General features: G+C 36.4%; 1 protein-coding gene across 1 annotated transcript in view; it reads left to right on the top strand.

The window, feature by feature from the left end:
- LOC136038573 (kinase suppressor of Ras 2-like) overlaps nt 1–21,400 on the top strand; it is an 89,380-nt gene extending 67,980 nt beyond the window's left edge. The window contains exons 14-16 of the mRNA XM_065721752.1: nt 10,589–10,723; nt 16,130–16,259; nt 21,157–21,400. Coding sequence (XP_065577824.1) covers nt 10,589–10,723; nt 16,130–16,259; nt 21,157–21,309 — 418 coding nt within the window. The 3' untranslated portion in view covers nt 21,310–21,400. The remainder of the gene's footprint in view (nt 1–10,588; nt 10,724–16,129; nt 16,260–21,156) is intronic.
- Nucleotides 21,401–22,074: the final 674 nt, after the last annotated feature.

Below are 22,074 nucleotides of genomic sequence, written 5' to 3'. Positions count from 1 at the left end.
AACACACAAATAAAATTTTGGCACAGGTCATGTCAATACTTAAGATATCTTGGGAGAGTACTAGGACGTTGTACAGAGTGTTCTTGCTTAAATAACTGGTACTAGTATGAATATCACACCTCTATTCTGCTAATATTGCTTAAAATATCTGTGAAAAGAAACATATTCAGATTTAAATAAAACTAAAGTACAAGAATAAATAAATAGATAAAAAGGCCAATACAATAAAAATCTAAGTTAATGCAGTTACTACAATTAAAATATCTATAAATGGAAACATTAATACGAAAAATAAAAGTCAATACAATGACCTTTCTTGTGACATCTATCTTAAAAGAGCTGTCTTAGAAATTTGGATAAAAATTTTGCATAAAAATTTGCACTAGGTTATTCTAAAGCAGATAAAATAAACGTTGCTGCTCAGAGAAAGAAATGTTTAAATGGATGGTGCAACAATGTAAAAGGCCCTAATTTGGTTAGTTGCGTTGTCGCTGTCACATCACAATGATTGATTTCCAAAGATAGGCCAATATTTTCAGAAAAAAAATCTATTTGCTGAATGTAGTAAGTCTGATTACTTGTATTTATTTATTGGAATATGGCCGCCTTCAGCTATTCTGTGGGTATTAGCCTTTCTTCATGGGAGCCAAGAGTGAATATTGGGTTTCGGTTTTTTATGGCACTTGGTATTAACCAAGTGACATATAGCGATCGCAAATTCTGTCGCAAAAATCGCTTAAAATTGCTGTATCAAACCCGTAATTACCAATTTTTGGTGATTAGTGATCCAGTCTGATAATTACCAGACTGGATCTGGTGACATTGGGGGGAATTGAGGGGGGTCTAAAATCTTGAAAAACGCTTAGAGTGGAGGAATCGGGATGAAAATTGGTGGGAAAAATAAGCACAAGTCCTAGATACGTGATTGACATAACCGGAACGGATCCGATCTGTTTGGGGGAGCTGGTGGAGAGGTTTAATTCTGAAAAATTAAATTAGGAAAAATTAGGTATTTTTATCTTACGAAGGAGTGATCGGATCTGAATGAAATTTGAAGTTTGGAAAGATGTCGTGTCTCAGAGCTCTTATTTTAAATCCCGACCGGATCCAGTGACATTGGGGGGAGTTGGTGGGGAGGAACCTAAATTCTTGGAAAACGCTTAGAGTGGAGGGATCGGAATGAAACTTGATGGGAAAAATAATTCTAAGTCCTAAATACGTGATTGACATAACCGGAACGGATCCGTACTCTTTGGGGGAGTTGGGGCGGCGGGGTTAATTCTGAAAAATTAGAAAAATGAGGTATTTTTAACTTACGAAGGAGTGATCGGATCTTAATGAAATTTGATGCTTGGAAGGATATCATATCTCAGAGCTCTTATTTCAAATCCCGACCGGATCTGGTGAAGGGGAAGTTGGGGGGTAGAACCTAAAATCTTGGAAAACGCTTAGAGTGGAGGGATCGGGATGAAACTTGGTAGGAAAAATAAGCACAATTTCTAGATACGGGACTGACATAACCAGAAGGGATCTGCTCTCTTTGGGGGAGTTAGAGGGAGGATTAATTCTAAAAAAATAGAGAAAATGAGGTATTTTTAACTTAGAAAAGAGTGATCGTATCTTAATGAAATTTCATATTTAGAAGGACCTCGGAACTCAGATCTCTTATTTTAAATCCTGACCGGATCCAGTGTCATTAGGGGGGAGGGGGATCTTGGAAAACACTTAAAGCGGAGAGATCAGAATGAAGCTTGGTGGAAAGAATAAGCACAAGTCCAAGATAGGTGACTGACATAACTAGACCGGATGTTCTCTCTTCGGTGGATTTGGGGGGGAGGGGGGTAATTTGGAAAAATTAGAAAAAATTAGGTATTTGTAACTTACGAAAGGGTGATCAGATCTTAAGGAAATTTGATATCTAAAAAGATCTTGTGCTTTAGAGCTCTTATTTTAAATCCTGACCAGATCTGGTGACATTGATGGGAGTTGGAGGGGGAAACCGGAATTCTTGGAAAACGTGAAAATCGGGGTATCTTACGAATGGGTGATCGGATCTTAATGAATTTTGATATTTAGAAGGACCTCGTGACTCAGAGCTCTTATTCTAAATCCCGACCGGTATTTAGGCTCTGATTTTCCTTTAAAGCAATTTATTGATTCTTAGAATTTTGCTAGAGCTCATACCATATGAGTTCTTGACTCTTGTCTCTTCTGACCTCGTCACAAGTGTCATATGAGCTCTTAGCTCTTATTTTTCTATTGTGCTGGATGACTATGTAAGGACGCGCACTCTGTCAAGTAATGTTTGTTTTGGTATCAATAAAAGAATCTATCCTATCCCTTTCAATTTTTTTTTCTGTTACTAAAATTATTTTAGTGTATGATACGTCTCATTTTGATCAAATATTCATGTTCAGCTGCCTCTTAAGTTTAATATGAAATATTTTATTAATGTTCTTGTCTTTTCAAACTATCTAAACACCGTTTTCATAATATGGGAAAAGGTACTACAGTTCAAATTGCCATGTAATCCATCGTCTAAAATTTGATAGCTATCAGGTTTTGACTGCAATGATAGAAACTGATATTTTTACAGTGTTCAAAAAAGTTGACGTTATGATGTCTATAAAAGTTGACGTCTATAAAAGTATGATGTCTATAAAAGTTGACGTCTATAAAAGTATGATGTCTATAAAAGTTGACAAAAAAGTTGACGTTATGATGACGTATAATGTCTGGGAAAATCATTTCCTCTGCCAGAGAACACTTGTTTAGCTGAGCTCCGTGCAACTGGACCCATTTTATTTAACCATCGTGCAAGTCGACCCCTTTTTGGCTAAACCCCGTTTAACTGATCCCCCATCTAAGTCAACCCCAATGTAACTCAATCCTCGTGAAACTGAACCCTCGTGCAACTCAGCCCCTGTTTAACACAATCCTCGGTTAATAGAACCCCATGCAAATCAACCCTCATTCAACCTCACCCCCGTGTAAGTCATTTCTCATTTAATTCAACCACTTTTAACTTAACCCTCGTGCAACTCAACCCCGCAGTCAGCTCAACAGTCGTATAATTCAACCTGCGTTTAACTCAACCTTCATGAAACTCTGCCTCCATTTCACTCGACCCCTATTCAAATCAACCCCATTCACCTCAACCTTCCTCAAATCAACAATATACCTATTGAAAATCAATTAACTAAACATTACACTAAAACATTACAATACAAATTTCTTTGGATGAGTAATCATCCAATGTTCTCAGAAATAGGATTTTATTCACCCGAAAGTTCCAAATAAGAAAGACGATTGACCTACTATTCAGAGCTGCTTTTAAGTATAATGAAAAGTGAATTGCAGACATTCTTTGAACCTCTTGAACCTCTTGGTTGAAACATAGACAGAAATATGAGGCAGCTTAAGACTAGTTGACCAGTGGTTTTCAATCCTTGGATATTGAAATTAGCTCATGATAAGAAAGGCTTCCAATTTAGATACGTAGATCTTCTGTTATCAAATTGACTTTAAACCCTTTAGCATTGCACAGGCGTTAGACTCCTTGACAGTCATTTCAAGGATTTTGTTGGGAAGAGTCTCAACAAATTCAGCAGTATTAATTCATTGCTATCATTGAGCAGGTAAAAAAAAGGTAAAGGATACGGCATTAGACTTTACAGTCCGTACCGGCGGTGCTGATCTCCATTTCTTGGACCTTCAGCCAGGAAGTGCAATGGGGGGGCTGGGGGCCAGCCATCCTGTGCTTTCGCACACCCTTCCTGTTTACCTTCCCCAGATTTCTCCAGGTACCCATTTAGAGCTGGGTCGACTCTGGCTAAGCTTACAGAGTCACGCCACTGACCCCCGTCAATTATACATTGACAGGACCCTTTAATGGCGAAAGTTGGGGCTGAATCTCCTAAGGAATATTGATATTGGCCCTCTAAACCGTGGTCTAGCTTTTGCAGCTTTATATTATGGGTGACCTTTTTAAGCGTTAGTTTAACTGCAATCATACTTTTATGCTTGGAAGTAGTGTGTTGTGATCATCCACCTGGAGCTAAACTATTGAAGGCTAAATCTGCTTGCAACACCCCGGCCAAAAAAGTTTCATTTTCATGTACAAGATGATGTACACAATTATACATAGTGAACACAGTAAACATCACCTATTACGACGGAGCCATTTGACCAGACAATACAAAACGCATATTTTGAAAAGTTGCTTTTCTGGGATATGATGTCATATTTGAGTGATGCCTAATTCTCAGTAAAATGATGTTCCGCAAGCGTCATGGAGCAACGCAAGCAAGAAGTTGCAATGTAGGACTACCTCTTATTCTTAACCAAATATCTTCATTTGCTAAAGTCCTCTTTTTTTGAAAAAAAATGAAATTAAAGTATCAGAAAAGTAAATTTTGAAGTTATACATAGACAAAACTTCTACCCCACAATTACAGTCAGTAAAACAAACGCGGCTAAATTACTTTGTTTCCCCTAAGCAGCGAAAATATGACTTGATACAATATGGTTGTTATATAATCTCTTTTCAAAAGGTGCGTGTATTCCATTATTGTGTATGTGAAGTTGGAAATTATGTAAAAAGTTGCAATTTATTTTAATATTATCTTTTGTAACTTGCAAAAGGCACAAGATGTTGAAATTTCCTTTCAAAAGAACCCTTAAACATCACTTTAGTCCTGTGGTGGCGCAGTGGGTTTGACCTTAGCTTGGTAATACGGGACCAAGAGATCGAATCATAATGCAGGAATGCACTGCAGGGCCGACGCAGGGACCTTAGTAGTCAAGAAGCGTCGTTAATCCGATACAGTTACAATTACTTAAGCATCACTTTGTGATGTTTCTGTGTCCCACCAGAGAGGATGAAAAACATGAGGGAAAAAGGGGGCACACCGCTGCATCTCATGCGAAAAAGCGCTTTTCCCTGTTGCTCAAAAAGGGGACTGTAATCAAAGTCCCGAAGTGTACAGTTTTACTGGATATGAAAAGGTAGCTTACGTCATAATCTTACCCCTTCATCATAAAAAACCTTTTTTTTAAACAAGCTGAATTTGGCAAAAAAAAAGAATGGCAAAATTAGCTTCATCATTTTTACTTTCAGATAGCTAAATTTGGGTTGCTAGGTTTCCAAAGCATATTGTTTATCAGTTTTTCAGTTTTGGTGATGCTGTTTCATATATATTGTTAAGTTGTATGTTGTCATGGCCTATGGTCCAATATTGTCATGGCCCTTGCAAAACTAAGCAATATGAAAAATGTTACTGATGCTGAAGATAAATCCTCTTCCTTTATTCTCGAAGTAGAAGGTGATGCATCTCAGACAGAAGAGGAAAAACCGCAAAGTCAGTCTGATGTCATTGAAATTGACAGCTCTGGTATACCAAGCGACATGGGAAAAAGTGTTGACAGAAAAAGTGGAGCGTTTTCGGTGGCAAAAAAACGAGGAAGACCAAGGAAAACTAAAGTTACTTTTGCCATGAAGTCCGAAAATAAGAATAGAATGCCTGATTACACTTCGCCGAAAATTTACACACATGATGTGGAAAACATCTCTGAAACCCTAAAGCACAAAAATACTAAAATATCTCAGCCAACTACCTCCTCTAGTCAAAGAGTCAGGTGTCCAAGAGGAGCATCGAAACAAGCTAGTTCTGCTAAGACTTTTTCTGGCGGTTCTTTAAACGGAAATCACGCGGAAAAAACTTATTTAAGCAAGACCGGAAGAAATGATAAGAACAGTGGAACTGAAACAGCTTCCAGCCCTATCACTAATATTACAAACCCAAGTCAAGGAGAATCTGAAAAGTATGACAGAACGGGGCTTTTTCAGATCCAACCTGGGTATAGCTTTTTCTTTATGCCAACTTCTATTGGGAATTCCGAGAAATTTGTGTCATTTACTGAAATAATTCAGAATGAGGTTTATTGTATTTTGAAAAGACACAACTTGATTGAAGACGAAAATTGTACGCACGGAAATAATGAGAACAAAAGTATAGGTTCTGAGACGAATCTTTCTGGAAATGTAGAAACGCAACGGGGAAGGGGACGGCCGAGAAAAATTGCTAACAACAATAGTCTTCCTCCTAAAAACATTAACATGGATGTAAAAAATAATCGACTAAAAGGCCAGAAATTCAAAGCGAGCAATATACCAAAGGTTCCACAAAAGCAGAAGAGAGACAGTACCGAGTGTCAAGGGGAACCAAAAAGGAAACGCCAGAAACCTGAAACTAGCAAGGGATCAAGCGAAGACACTTCAATGGGCTTAGAATCTTCATCGTCAACAAGTGAACGTATGGGACAGGAAACAACTCTTGATATAAAACAAAAAATTATAATAGACTCGAAGAATCCTGAACAAATAAGTTTCATGAGAAAATTAGGGCTGGTACCAAATCGTCAACAAATCATTTAATTTTTGTGTTATTAGTAACGAACATTTGTCTTCACTCATGTATCTCTGCCAATAATCTAGACACCCTCCTTCTTTATTAAGTGTTTGACGTGGATAATACTTGAAAAAAATTGAGAATATAAACAAACTTTTCATGTTTAAATACATGTAGACACGTGCGTGAGAAAAGTTGCTTGAGTTTTCCTCAATCTTAAAATCCATAAATAAAATTACTGTGATATCGAAGAACCCGTTCTATCTGTCAATACAAGGTGGGTTGGGGCTTCCCCCCTGTCCTAAGATCTCCTCTAGTCGTCGCTCAGTTTTTGTCTGTGCCCTTGTGTCTTTTGTAATTAATTTTAATGTTTTTATGAAACCACATGGAGCAAAGTCATGCTCTTAATTGATTATACAACAATTTTCTGTTAGGGTAAATCACTAACGTCATCTAGCAGAAGATATTTAGTTTGGCCTAATACTGCTCTATTCTTGTCAATTCAGGTACATTAAAATATAAAGGGAGGTAAAGAAAGAAGAACTGTTTTCCCCATAGGTCTACCAGCTTAAAGTCAATTAAATTACTTAATCTGACAAGATTTCCCATCCTCATCTAGGCCTGCTGTGTGCTAACTGGATTTTGACTTAATTCAATTTCTGGAAATAAAATTCAAAATGTCGATAGGTGCAGCCTAGTAAAGAACATGGCCCATGGTGACCTAAAACTTAAAAGCACGTTTTCAGTAAGTGTTTAGTGAGAAAAAGTTGTCATTTATAGCTGATTCAGACATGGTAACACTTGTTCTGATTAGTCTTAAAGTGGTTTTGTTTTATGATTCATTTGAAAAGAAATTGCAATATCTTTATGCCTTTATAAGGAACAAAAGATAATAATTGAAATAAAATTTGTGTTTTTTTTTCAAAAACCCCATAGTGTTATTTACTAGTTTCTGCTAAGAAAGGGGCCCAAGGCTTTTTCCTGTGTGTGACATATGCATCCTTTTCTAAGTTTGGAGGAGAAGCGGGCGTGGCTGCGTTGGCCTCAGGCGGCTTTGTGGTGCAGTGAGTTATTAGTAGTAGTAGTAGTAGTATTTCTAAGTTTGAATTCAGAACTTTTCTTTTCATCCCAAGACGCGGTGAATATATGGGTGAAGATATCGCGGTATCTCACATGCTTTTCTATGTTGATAAAAGATTTTGCCACTTGCTTAATATTGGGGTTATACTTTTTCCTCCGTTTTCTTCTGAATTTTTAAAATGATGCTGCTTGTCTGTGCAAAATGGTATGCCATTGCATTCAACTTCAGCAGCTCATAGCACAGTGTATTTAAAATATGACAAACTCATCTGGTGCCATTGCATGTTAGAAGGGTCATTACGATGGTTAATACCATACCCTTTTCCTGTATCTTTTGTGGCTATGATACGGTCATCCGCAACATAAATTCCAGGGTTGGGTTAAACGGGGTGTTGATTCGCACGAAATTCAGTTAAACGAGGGTTAAACTGCAGGGGGGGGGTGAATTAGCAGCGATTGAGTTGCACTAGGATTCAGTTAAGCGGGGTGTTGAATTGCATGGAAATTCAGTTAAATCAGGGTTAAACTGCAAGGGGGTTCAATTAAGCAGCGATTGAGTTACGCAAGTGTTGAACTAAATGACGGTTGACTTACACGGGTGTTGAGTTGACTAGATGAAGTTGTACTAGGGTTCAGTTAAATGGGGACTAAGTTGCACGAGGGTTCAGTTACACAGGGTCGAATTAAACGAGTGTTCTGTTACACATGTGTTGAGCTGAATGAGGATTCAGTTGCATAGGGGTTGATTTGAATCGAGGTTCGGTTAACCGGGAACTGAGCTTAACGTGGTTACACGGAAGTTGAGTTAAACGAGGGTTAAGTTAATTGAGGTTTCTATTAATCAAGGGCTCTGTTGCATGGGAATCCTGGCCTTGTTATGCCGGCTTACCGCCATAATTGTGTTGCGGAGCAACACTACAGCTTTCGTAGTTTTTTTTTTTTTTTTCACCGTGATCAGCGACCTGTAGCTCCGAAGTGGTAAGAGTTAAAATTTTGAGATTTTTCAGAGGGAAGGGAAACGTGAAACAGAGTAAAAAAGTTCCAGAGAAGTTCCTAAAATTTCTAACAGTTTTCCATAAAAAAAAATAAAACGGTTTTTTTCTTAGAAACTGTGCGTTCGATGTTTGGCGTCAAGTTAAGACGACCCTAGCTTCGGAAATAAACTTGTTAGAAATACAGTTATGCTGAACTCATGTAGAACTTTCATTTGTCTCTTCGAGAACCGGAGCACAAAATTCCGTAGCTCTTACAGATTTCCCGGAAATAATTCCGAAAAAGTCCATCTCGTTCCGATTTTTTCTGGAATTTTCTCAAATTTTCGATTTTGATGTTTCTTATATTTTTATCGAGTAGTGCTATGAAAAGTATGCAAGAAGAAGTGAAGTGTTGTATATACCAAGTTGCTTCGTTCTCTAAGAAATAATTTCCGAAGTTTCGACGTTCTAGAAGTAACTTCTGTTCTGGACCAGCTAGAATTTTTTTTCCAACGCGGTTCGACAGGTCTCGATCTCCTAACAACTGGAGCTTACAATAGTTTCTCCGAAATAAAATTCCTTCTTTGGGTTTTTCTATTTAGGTTTTGTCATGCCCTCGGGGCAATTTAAATTTTTTGGTGAATTTGGTTTGTTTTATATTTTCCTAGTTTAGACCATCAAAAGTTAAGCAGAAAACTATGAGACGTTATTTCCGTATCTCTTTCAGATTTCCCGGAAATAGCAACTGTGTCCCGTAGGGCACAGTTGCACGTGTTGCTCCGCAACTGTGCCCTAAGGAACAGGGCACAGTTGCTGCAACACTTCCCGTTGCACAGGCAACGGAGGTCTAATTTTTGCTGAATACGCATTATCTTTTAAACTTGGTTTAATTGAAACGACTCAAAATAATAAAAAAAATTAAACAATTAAACGAAGTGACTCTTTTCTATTACATGTGAAATAAACGACTTATACGGCTTAAAAAACGCAAGAGGGAAGTCACCACCATCCCCACCCATCCTATCCTCTCTCATCTAGCCGTGGTTGTTCCTACTATTCAATCCAAAGTTTAACTATGACATTAACGAAAACATTTAGCACAGATAAAATCTGCCTATTTCTGACAGACAAAAAGTGTATGTTAGAAAATTATTACTTACGTTTTGTCATGTTTGTGCTCTTTCTATAGCAATTGGCGTTATTTTTAACTTTCGATTTGGCGTATTTTGATCAAATAATTACTGACAACCGCAATCATTATTAGCTCCCAGGGTTGCCAACTGTCACTCTTTCACTCGAGTAAAATGATGATATAAAAAGTTCCAATGAAATACTAAAAACTCAAATTAGATTACTGGAGTCAAAGAATACAACTGCCCGTCGGTAGTTTTCTCTGTAATCAATGCCTTGCCCCAGTCGTCCAGTGGTCTTTGCAGCCTTTTTATTTAAGAAGAAGTAAATCAAACTATGAAGCGGACAATTACATTATCAACCATTTTAGCAGCCCTCATAAATGTAAAAGCAACTATTCTTCTTGGAAATGGAAAAGTTGATATGCCACCTTTCTGCAGGAAGGTGTTTGGTACAAAATAAACACTGAGGACACGACGTTTGCCATGTGTGTGCCGTTACTCTCAAACTAAAAATTTTGCAAAAACCTTTACACTAGCTAGAAACACACCCAAGATTTTTTTTCTGGTTTTAGCCACACCTCTTACAAGTAGAATAGATTTAAAGAATATTCAGATGGTCAACGAAGACCACACTGCCTTTCCATGACGAAGGTATAACAATTCAAAATAGGGATGAAACCTTTTAATCAAATGAACACTGTATATGTGTTCGAAATATCCAGTTAAAAATTTTTATATCTGTTCACTGTTGATTAAAAGGTTTCATTCCTATTTTGAACTGTTATACTTTCAGAATGTATCTTAAGACGGAATTTATTTGAAATTCCGGTTAAGATCGGCAATAATTCAAAATCTTTGATACTTTCTGGTCGGTTTTACGACGGATAATTCTTTCTTCCCTAATACTAGAATGCTTTGATTTGTAAACTTTTTGTTTAACACTGTGAAAAGAAAGAAGAATTATTCTTAATTTATCTTTTCTTTTTAAAAGGAGGAAGGAGGATTTGCCGATTCCAAGTGGTTGGTTGTGTTATTTAGCTCCAGAAATTATGCAGAATCTCAGACCCGGTGGTAATGAAAGTGACGAACTGCCTTTTTCTGCTGCTTCGGATATATATGCTTTTGGGTAAGCTTAGTTTTAAGCAATATCGTTTAAATAAGGTGACTGCTCAGTTTCGACCGAAACCAAGGAATTTTTTTCAGAAATTTTTACTTGTAAAACTAACTTTTAACAGAAGACGGTATTGCCAAGCGGATCAAGCGATGCCGCTTTTTAAATTCAACTGTTTATGTCTGAGTAAAACCAAAATCCCTGAGGTCTTCCGTGAAACAGTGCCGGTATACGTAGAAATTACTCTAGCTATAGCTTAGAACATGCAATTTTTCAATGCCTTCTCCCCCCCCCCCAAAGAAAAAATTATCCGATGGAGCATGTGTCGTATGTTTAAACATACTGCTTAAAAAAATCATGTTAAACATTTATTCTTTAGTTATCTATATACTTCTTTATTGCAATTCAGTCTAACCCTCTAAGGGACCAAAAATCATATTTGGCAGTGACATACAATGTCTGGCCCAGTGGCCCCAATTCACAAAAACACTGGGGGGGGCGCTGGGGGATGTATTTTCAAAATTATAGAGTGGGTATGACTTGGGGCCCCTCTCCCTCTGAATCAGCACCGCTGAGCTGTACTTAAATATGGCTCCATATTTTAATTAACTTAGACTCTTTTTAAGTCTGCATTTGGCTCGGTCTCTATAGTTTATAGGGAATTATTTTAATGTTTTTAAAGTAATACCTGTAATACAGTTTTACTAATGGAAACAGAATTAGACCGGTCCGGGAAGTGAATTTCTTCGCTCTGATCTGAAATAGAAGCGAACCAAAATATTTGCCAAGGTGAAGATGTTTCATTTGTCTGGCGATGTCAAGTTGGACTTCTGAATTGAAGTTCAACCAGAGCCTAGCCTAACTTTCGGCCTCAGCGTGGTATGCTTTCAAAAGTATAATTTTGCCAGCCGACTCCGTTGAAGCTGAAGAAAATTAAAGTTTGATCGTACGTGAATATTCCAGTTCATTCAATAGAATGTCGCGACGATTGTGGTATATTTATAGTTCACTACGAAATTCTCACTCTGACATATTTCATATTTAATATGTATATATAATATAATATATATATATATATATATATATATTATATATATAAATATTATATATATATATATATATATATATATATATATATATATATATATATATATATATATATATATATAAAATATACATAAATATATATATATATATATATATATATATATATATATATATATATATATATATATATAAAATATATACATATATATATATATATATATATATATATATATATATATATATATATATATATATATATAAAATATACATAAATATATATATATATATATATATATATATATATATATATATATATATATATATATATATATATATAAAATAATGTAAAATATATATATAAAATATATATAATATTTAATGTTTAATTTACTCATTTTCATACTTAAATTTCATATTTAGTGGGACGATAACGTCTATCAAGCATGATTCTGTTAGCTATAGCCCATAAAAAGCTCTGACTGTGTAGTTTCGCTTAATTCTCAAGAAACCTGGAAAAAATCGCATAAGAATGATGAAAAATTTTATCCTAATTTTTGGTTTCAGTATGGGTGTTGCTTGCTTTTAAATAGACGAGAATAAATTGTCCAAATCTATTGTTCTAACAGTTGAAGAAATCTCAGTCTTAATCACATGAAAAAAGTAAAAGTATGTACAAGTTTTATCGATTATGATCAAGCTTTCGATTCTGTTGATAGAAGAGTGTTAGCAAAGGTCTTATCCTTGTATGGAATACCAGAAAAATATAAAGTGATTTGTGCTATGTACGAGAATAATACTGCTGCGGTTAAGGTAGGAAATGAGGTTAGCAACTGGTTTCTTTTATTAAATCAGGAGTTGAGCAGGGTTGTGTTCTATCCTTCTTTATATGAATCATTTTGATGGACTTCGTCTTAAGGAGCACAGGAAAAACAATTGGAGACCACGGATAAAATGGGGAGGAAAAACGCTCTTGGGCTTAGATTATGCTGATGATTTAAGCATATTAGATGAAAGTGTGAATAAAATGAATGAATTTTTAGAGGTTTTACGAGTTAAGGGTGCTAGAATAGTCTTGAAAATTATTATTAAGAAGACTAAGTCACTAAGGCTAGGAATAAGTGAAGGTGAAAAGGTGACATTGGGTAACGAAAAGATTGATCAGGTTGGCAGCTTCACTTACCTTGGTAGTATTATTAGTATAGACGGTGGGAGCATTGAAGATGTTAAATGTAGAATAGCTAAGACATAGCGTGTTTTTTCACAGTTAAAAACAGTTTGGAAGAATAGAAAGATAAGTCTGCAAACCAAGATTAGAATATTGGAAGCTACAGTGATGACAGTAGTCAAATATGGCCCTGAAGCATGGGCACTCTGAAAAGCAGATGAAAATTTACTAGATGTTTTTCAGAGAAATTGCCAACGGATTGTTCTGGGTACCCGGCTGACTGAACGTATTTCAAACTGTAGGTTGTACGAAAAATGTGGTTCAATATCGCATTTTAGGGCTATAATGAAAGGAAGGTTGAGATGGCTAGGCCACGTTCTGCGGATGAAGGATGACAGATTTCCGAAGATTGTCCTTTTTTAGCCAACCGTCTGGTTCTATACGGAAAGCAGGTCGTCCTCGTCTGGGTTGGGAGGATGTCATAAATACAGATTTAAAGGAAATGGGAACCTCCTGGGAGGGTGTAAAGAGGGAGGCCTTGAATAGATTAGGTTGAAGGAGGAGTGTGCATAGCTGTATTGGCCTCAGGCGGCTTGGTGCTGCAGTGAGTTATTATCATTAGTAGTAGTAGTAATGAATTTGGGCAAAGATGGCAGTATTTCGCAGCTCGGTGTGAAAGTTAAATTGTGAATGAGAACTTACGCGGGTATTACGGGTACAGTTGTTTTGGACAGGCAATTAGCAAAATGCTTAAAGACCCTCATTTCCCCTTTTCCTCTTCAAACGAGGTTAGATTGCGTCATAGATCTGATGACAATTTTTTTCCTGCAAGTTTGTGGACTGGTATTTAAAGACTTCATTTATTTAAACAATCGTATAAGTATAAAGAAAATTGTACAAAATTAAACTTCACCCAAGTTAAAGGGACATAACACTCGCCCCAGTTTTTGACCTTTTGGTAGATATGCCGATGACAAAAATTTAGGGACTTCCTTCCTCTTCTCCCACAAAGGCTAAATTTGTATTAGACTCTGATGGTCCATAACTTAAATATCAGCTGATAAATATAACTAGTTTTGCTAAGATCTAACGCTTAACAGTCTCTTTTGGTTGATACACTAGTATATAAATTTAAGGACCCCTTTCCTTAACAGAAGCCAGATGGGTTTTGAAGCCTTGTTTGTGTAAGACCCAATTGATAAACTAGAGTTTACCTGTCACCAAGCCTTTTTTAGATCCAGCAACCTCTCATAGATATTCATAGAGCATGAATTTCTGAGACCTCTCCTCCTACATAAATCGAATTGTTTGTGGACTTAGAAAAAGCACAACTGGGAAGTTAGCTTTTATATTCTACCGAGTTTAAATGAAATCATGTAACCGTTCTGGCAGATATCCTGATTATAAGAGTATGTCCCTTTCCCCATCCCTAGAAACGCATGATCATTCTGATAGATCTCGTGCTGACATGAATTCAGGGATTGACGTGGTGGATTTGTTATGTTTGAACATCCTGGTGGTAAAACTAGGTTATTAAATTGGATTTACTGCAAAGTTTCGTTGAGGTATGATAAATCTTTCTGTTGGATATTGTGATGGCAAAAATATAAAGAGCCCCACTCCTTTTAGAGATCTAATTTAGCACGGAACCCCCTAAAAACCCAACTGGGGAGCTTGCTATTCCTTTCCGCCAAGTATGGTATGAATCAAACAACCCATTCTATTAGATGTTGGGTCAGTAGGGTCACTGCTACTTCCCACTGTGTACATCGTTCTAGCACATGTGAGGACAGGAACATAAGGACCCACCTTCCCTCAAAGGTCGGGGTGGATACAGACCTTAAAAAGGCACAAATAGGTCATTTAGTCTTACCTTTGACTAGTTTGGCTTGGGTACAGTAACTGGTTTTGCTAGATATCGCAATACAAATAACTTATAGAACGCTGCCTAGAAAAAGTTGAACTGGGTATAAATTTCCAAAAGGCAGAACTAAGACATTGGCACATATTTCCTACAAAACTTGGTTGAGGTGCAACCATCTTTTCTTTTAGATGGCCTGATTATGTAGATTTCAGAGCTCACCTCATGAGGAGAGATTGTGTCTGGATGCCCAACAAGGAAAGTTGCGCTTATTTCCCACAAAGCTTGATTTAAATCTGATATCCTTTTCGATATCCACATCATGGTGACAAGAACTAAAGTAGGGACTGTGTTCCTTGAAAGAGGTCAAAATCAGGGTAAATGCCCAAAAAGCACAACTAGGAGAGTAGTTTTTTTTTCTCCCGTCAAGTTCTTTTTAAGATCCAATAAGCCTTTCTGCTGAACGTTCGGATGGCAAGAATTTAGAAACCCCTCCCAAAGCACATACACTGTGTTTTTTGTTTTTTTTTTCGGGGACAGGGAATAGATTCAATCAAAGTGCCTGAAATAGAACTGTATTTTTTTTGTATACAAGCCAATGGTTTGTGTAGCGCATGCACCAATCTCCTGATTCTGTACCTTCGGCAGGGCAATGTGTAGTTGGAAGTAAATCATCCGACGCTTTCAGTGTTTTTCCCCCAGATTTTTCCTGGTATCCTTTTAGAGTTAGATTGACTCTGGCTGATCTTATAGAGTCACGCCACTGCCCTTCGTTCCAAACCACATAATCAGCGATACCAGAACTCGAACTTCTGTCCTTCAGATTGCAAGTCTAGCGTCCTAACCACTCTGTTAGGATGGAAATTAACGAATTATACGGAAAAACAAAATATTATTTCACAAATCAGGAAAATAACGTAAACAGATGAAGAATATGATATATAAAGAAAAAATGAGAAACTGCTACTGTTGTTTCGCGAAAATTCTTAAACAATGTCACTTAAAACAATGTCACTTGAAACAATGTCACTTAAACAATGTCACTTTGTCACTTAAAGTGACAAAAGACTTTACACTATTCCGATCAAACTGAGACAAATGACGCAGAGATCCGAAGATTAATTAATGTATTCTGATATCACAAAATGAAAAAAAAAAACGATAGCCAATTAAAACTAGCCAGTCAATGCAATTAAAATTATTTGGACCTCTCCTCTAATACACAGCACTTTCACAGCACAAAATATATTTACAAACCCTTTAATGTTTAATTTGTATCCCTGTTATTTGTTCTGATAGTCGGTTACTTTAAATGAGGCCTAAGTATTTTCATGATCTTTTCTTTTAGTTCTGTTTGGTATGAATTGCTTTGTGGTGAGTGGCCTTGGAGACAGTTGCCGCCTGAAACTGTGATATGGATGGTTGGCAGGGGTATGAAATATCCCCTTGCCAACTTACAAACCTCCAAGGATGTCAAGGTATTGTCTCTGTTTTTTATCTTTGTTTATTCAAGTTTCGAAGATAAAAATAATTAAAATAAAATCCAGAAATAATTAGTTTTGTTTTCAACTTTCTAGTGGTGATAAAGTTTGTCGCTCATATATTTTTCTGTCAGAGTGGCGTTTTTAAATGATTGTAATTTTAATTAAAATTGAGTCATCAAATACCTTTAGTCTGGTATTTTATAGATTTTGAGCAAGCGTTTCGATTCAGCTGATAGAAGAGCCTTAGCGAAGTGTGCCGTGAAAATGTTTATAGTAGAATAGTAAGGGCTTAGGGTGTTTTTTTGTTGTTTTTTTTTCATTGTTGAAAAACTTTTGAAGAATGTGATGTCGTCCTGCAAACCAAGATTAAAATATTTTAAGCTACACTGATGACAGTGGTCAAATATGGTTCTGAAGCGTGGGCGATCCAAAAAACAGACGGGGATTTGCTAGATGTTTTCCTGAGGAATTGCCTACCGATTGTTTTGGTACCCGACTGACTGACCGTATTTCAAACAGTAGGCTGTACGAAAAACGTTGTTCATTCCCGCTTTCTAGAGCTATAATGAGAGAAAGGTTGAGATGGCTAGGGCACGTTATGCGGCTGAAGGACGACAGATTACCAAAGATCGTCCTCTTTGGCCAACCGTCTTGGGCTAAATGGAAAGAAAAATCGAAGAACATAGGAACTTCCTGGGAGGGTGTAAAGAGGGAGGCTTTGAAAAGATTGGGATAGAGGAGTGTGTGAAGCTGTATTGGCCTCAGCCGGCTTGGCTCTACGTTTGTTTGCAGTAGTAGTAGTGATTTTTATGATCGACATATTTATATTTATTTTTCGTAACAAATATTATTTAAAGTTTTAATTAATTACTAAAGTATGAAGGAAAATATTGTCATCATAAATTACATGAAAAATACTTAGGGATCAAATTCTACTCTAAATAACATGAAGATTTGTATGAAAATTTAAACAAAAAAAAAATTGGCACTTTAGATGATTTTCGGACGCTCTTTGATTGCTAAGAGAGTACAAGTTCATCTGAAACGTTTTGATTCAATTTAGTTATGCTAACCTTTTGGGAATGGAGCTTTGGCCTGAAAGCTGTTACTAACTGAGAGACAATTTTGGAGAAATTATATAAAGTACAAAGAACAATGAAAGGTAAAGCTCTGGTTGTTTGAATTGGTAAAGTAGAAATTTTTACAGCCATCCATACATAAAAATTGGAAAAAATTGGAAGTTCTATCTTTAATGAAAAAAACTTCAATTAGTAGTTGTTCATTTTTGTTAGTAGTAGGTGTCAAAAGTAAATAAAAGACACCTAGTTAAAAAATAAGCTAAAAAGATATGACACCGAACAGCTTAAGAGGGTGTAGATTTCTCTTGATGGTGTAGTTGTCATTAAGAATCGCTGGATTGTTCATGTTTGGATTATGACGGAGACGAAGCGTTTTCAAGTTTAATTTGTTAGTTTATTGCTAATTGATATGGTTTTTAATTGGTTGAAAAATTGGTTTTTAATTGGTTTTAATGATTTGCATGGTTCAACCTGATAGCACAACCGAAAATGTGACACGCCTCAATTTTGTTTTTAATTGGTTTTAAAGATTTGCATGGTTCAACTTGATAGCACAACCGAAAATGTGACACGCCTCAATTTGGTTTTTAATTGGTTTTAAAGATTTGCATGGTTCAACTTGATAGCACAACCGAAAACGTGACACGCCTCAATTTTAAACAGCTAGAAGAAAAATCTTAGACAACTATGGTTTTCAGATATGAATAGAAATGAGACGGGGCCATGGGGCAACATTTGTTTTACTTTTTGTCCTTGGGGTTCTAACTCCACTCGAAAATGCTACTATTACTACTATTACTAGTAACTCCCTGCAGCACCAAGCCGCATGAGGCCAACACAGCTATTCACAGTCTTCCTCTCGCTCAATCTGCTACAATTTTTGCTTTTTGTCCTTGGTTCTTTAACTCCAATCGAGAATGCTACTTCTACTATTAATAATAACTCACTGCAGCACCAAGCCACAAGAGGCCAACACAGCTGTTCACAGTCCTCCTCTCGTCCAATCTCTTTCATTTTTTACTTTTTATCAACTACCAAGAAGTTTTAGTTTCTTCAAATATTCCTTGTGTCCTCTTTCCACTCCCTTCGGTGATGACCTTAATTTTTGACGACCTGTTGCCATTTACCGACCAGAATCTAAACCGGCCCGCTGTTTTTCCTGGTTATCCTACACCAATGCACTGCTCTAAATGAAACTTATGTTTCAGTGGTACCGATAAAGTAAAGTATTTCCTCTTTTTTTAGTCCTTTTCCTCATAGATTAGTTTTTCTCTCCTTTTCTCTTCTTCCATCTTTTAGTAAACTTCTTTGTCAAATCTTGAAAGGGTCAAGACACTAGCTTTCTAGGACCTTTTGTAAGAACCGAAAGAGATTTGAGGCAACAAGCCCCCATCTAGTGCCCTTTTGCTGATGAGACCCCTCCCCGTAAGAAATAGGATCAAAAATTCCAGGTAGATATTCCATGCATGATTGGTTTACACTGTTTTATTGAGATGAAATAACTGTTTTAATCAGTAACTTTCACATTTCGGGCTTCTCTGTGTCCTTTTGGCAATTGAGTTCCCTATAGTTACAAATTTGAAATACATGTACCGTGTGTGCTAGTAATGGATCGAGCCTCAGAAACGATGAAAAAATAATTTGTCAGGTAAAGTAGGCACAGTGCCACATGAACATAGATTCAGCAGCCTTGGCTAATTTTTTTTTTCATGCGACTTAACAGTCTCAGGGAAAGGGAAGAATAGATACTAGGTTTTGAACACAGCATGTAGGCGATTTTGTTTTTGGTGTCTTGAACATACTAAATAGACAAATTATCATTATTGATTTTGGTTCTTTAGGCTTTTGTCAAACCTACTTGCCTATGACACATTGCCTTCATAATTCACCCTTACCAGGACTGATATTAGGCTCAGCCTAACTATAGTTAATCTTGCACAATAATAGCAAGATTTGCTGTACTGTTTTCACTCTAATTGCAAGAATGCAATTGAATAGATGCAAAAATGTTTGTCAGCTGTTGGGTACAACAGCTGATAATTGATAAGTCTCCCTAACTCCATTATCTTTCTCAAGATGTGATTAGAATGTGATAAAAATGTGGATTCAAAATTGACTTCAAATAGTTTGTCTTCGTGTCAAGTCATCCTTCTCACTTCCAATTTGAAAACAGGACTCATGTCCTGTATTTAGATACTATATAAGTGTTCACAGTCCTTTTTGTTGTTTTTCTATGTCTTCTCCGCTTATCTAACTTGTTGACGGTAAAGATAAAGTGTAGCATTAGGCCTAAAATTCTTGAAGATTCAAAATAGGACTTGGAAATTCATTCAAAGGTCACAAGCTGACGCATTAATTAACGGAGCTAACAACAACAAATTTAGCGTGGGGGGGGCCAACCCTGCCAGGTGCCTTTCGTGAAGTTGAGGGTTCGCAAAATGACTGTCATTAAAGAGTAAATGCTGAAATCTGTTTCTGCTGGCCGGAAGAATTATGTCCTCTCTGGCTCTTGTGCTCGTTGCCAAGATGCTTCTTTTGTATGATACCTCCAAACCGCATTATTTAGGTGGTTGACTAGAGCAGGGGTCTTGTCAAAGGAACGAGGGAATAAGATTCATCACCGTTTGTCTGATATTTCAGCTTAGGCTCGACCCATGACAGTTTTCTAGATGTAAAACAAATATATAAGAAATTGACACCATTTGATTGGTCTTTTTCAAAGCTTAAGTTTACCATTAAAGATGCATACTGTGGCACAGGGATTAAAAGGCGCATAAGCAAATGAAATTTGATTTGAGAATGAAAGAGGAGTATTGTGGTTATTCGTCTCAATGGAAACCAAGAAAAAGCAAAAAAAATCATTGGGCCAAAGAGACATCGCATTTTTCTTAGGACATTTCTTTTAAACATTTATTGTCTCCGATTGGTTTGGTTTGAAACCTGCACCCAATATTAGTATATGCACAAGTTGCACAAGTTTTTTTTTGTTAAGGTTTTGCATTAAAACTTAAACCCCACCCTTCTCTCCCTGGTACGGCCTTGGCTACTCCTGTTTGTCCATATTATCCAATAAGCTCCCTGCATTTCACCCTTTCCCTATTTTTCTCTTATATTTCTGTTTGTTTTTTGTTTTTTTTTAATCTTTTCAAAATTCCACTGACAAACGGCTCGCTTCCTGTGTTGGTAGCTTCCTTACTAAAATAAATAAAAGCTACGTTTTAATTCATCAAATATTAACGCTTTACATATAAAAGGAACTTAATAGTTTACAGTGCATTTAGTTTCTGTATCGAATCAAGGTTGAAACACTGATTGTTATTGAATGCACAATAACTATAGAGTGGATTTTTTTTTTACCATCCCTGAATTTTTTGGGGTTTCCCTGTATTCCTTAGAATGAAATTTTGTTGTTCTGAATTCCCTATGCAAACCTTTTTTTTTTTTTTTTTTTTTTTTTTTTTTTTTTTTTTTTTTTTTTTTTTTGAGGTATTTCGGGAAACCCAACTTTCTTTCACAAAAGTTTGGTAAAACCCTGAAAAACTGGGAGAAGGGGAAGCACTGACAGAATGTACCATTGGAATTATATTTTGAAGGGTATTCAAAAGAGCATTTTTATTGGAGAAATTTTCTTGGAAGACTTGAGAATTTCACCTTCGATCAGAGATACTAGCTCGAATTCCCAAAGTGACTTCGCCTGATTATTTCCCCTGGGCGAAATTCGTCTCACGGAAAAGGAAGGCAAATAATAGTATTTATTCCTAGGGTAATTTTGTTTACTGACAACATCTAATTCACTTCAACTTCTTTTTCAGGAAATTCTGATGACTTGCTGGTCCTATTGTCCTGATGAGCGTCCAGAATTTCCAAAATTGCTGAAAATTTTAGAAAGGCTGCCAAGAAAACGTCTCGCTCGGAGTCCCTCTCACCCAATTCATCTTTCCAGATCGGCGGAAAGTGTATTTTGACTTTTTTATTTATTTTAACTAGTTTTATTATTTCGAAAGCTGCTAATATTATCATGAAGATTGACTTAGAATTAAATTCTTTTCATTTTTATTCTGTAAGTTCTCGATTGATAGCTAGATATACCAGATAAGCCTAGTCTTGGATAATGCGCCTGGCTAATTATGGCACTAAGAAGAATAAATGAATAAGATAGATGGTATGGCAGTATTTCTCTTATTTAGAACAGCCTTAACTACCTTTTAGTAAAAGTAAATGTTTATCTTTAGTCATTTTGTGCTTTTGGGTTCTTGGAGAGGAGAGATTTGGGGGTATTGGGACTCAAGTATTAAGAAATATTTAAGAATCAGCGAAGTTTATATTCTCTTCTAAACTAAACTCCGTAATTATTGTTACTTCAGAGTGTTGAGAAAATTGTTGTTGACCAATGAATGAACCTGAATGAACAAGCGCGATCCAAAGTACTACGGTGATGAAAAAGAAGAAAATCCTTGAAACTCTTGTGCCGTATTCTCCACTTGAAAAGAGACGTCTCTGGGATTACATACTGGGTAATGTTGATTTCCAGGATTTGGCAGAGGAAGAGGGTTACGACAATGAACTGTAATCAGCAATATGCCAATGAAACCTTTGCGTGCCAGCGATTTTTTTTGTATTTTTCAAAGATTTTGCTTGAAATAGATTCTAAATTATAATTTTATCTTTCATGTCAACGGTTCTTACCTTCTATATTCAAATAATAGAACATCCATGATTTTGCCCTAGCT

The sequence above is a fragment of the Artemia franciscana genome, chromosome 18 (assembly GCF_032884065.1).
Source record: "Artemia franciscana chromosome 18, ASM3288406v1, whole genome shotgun sequence".
Classification (NCBI taxonomy): domain Eukaryota; kingdom Metazoa; phylum Arthropoda; class Branchiopoda; order Anostraca; family Artemiidae; genus Artemia; species Artemia franciscana.
Note: the sequence above shows the minus strand (reverse complement) of the source record. Positions and strands in the feature narration are given on the sequence as shown.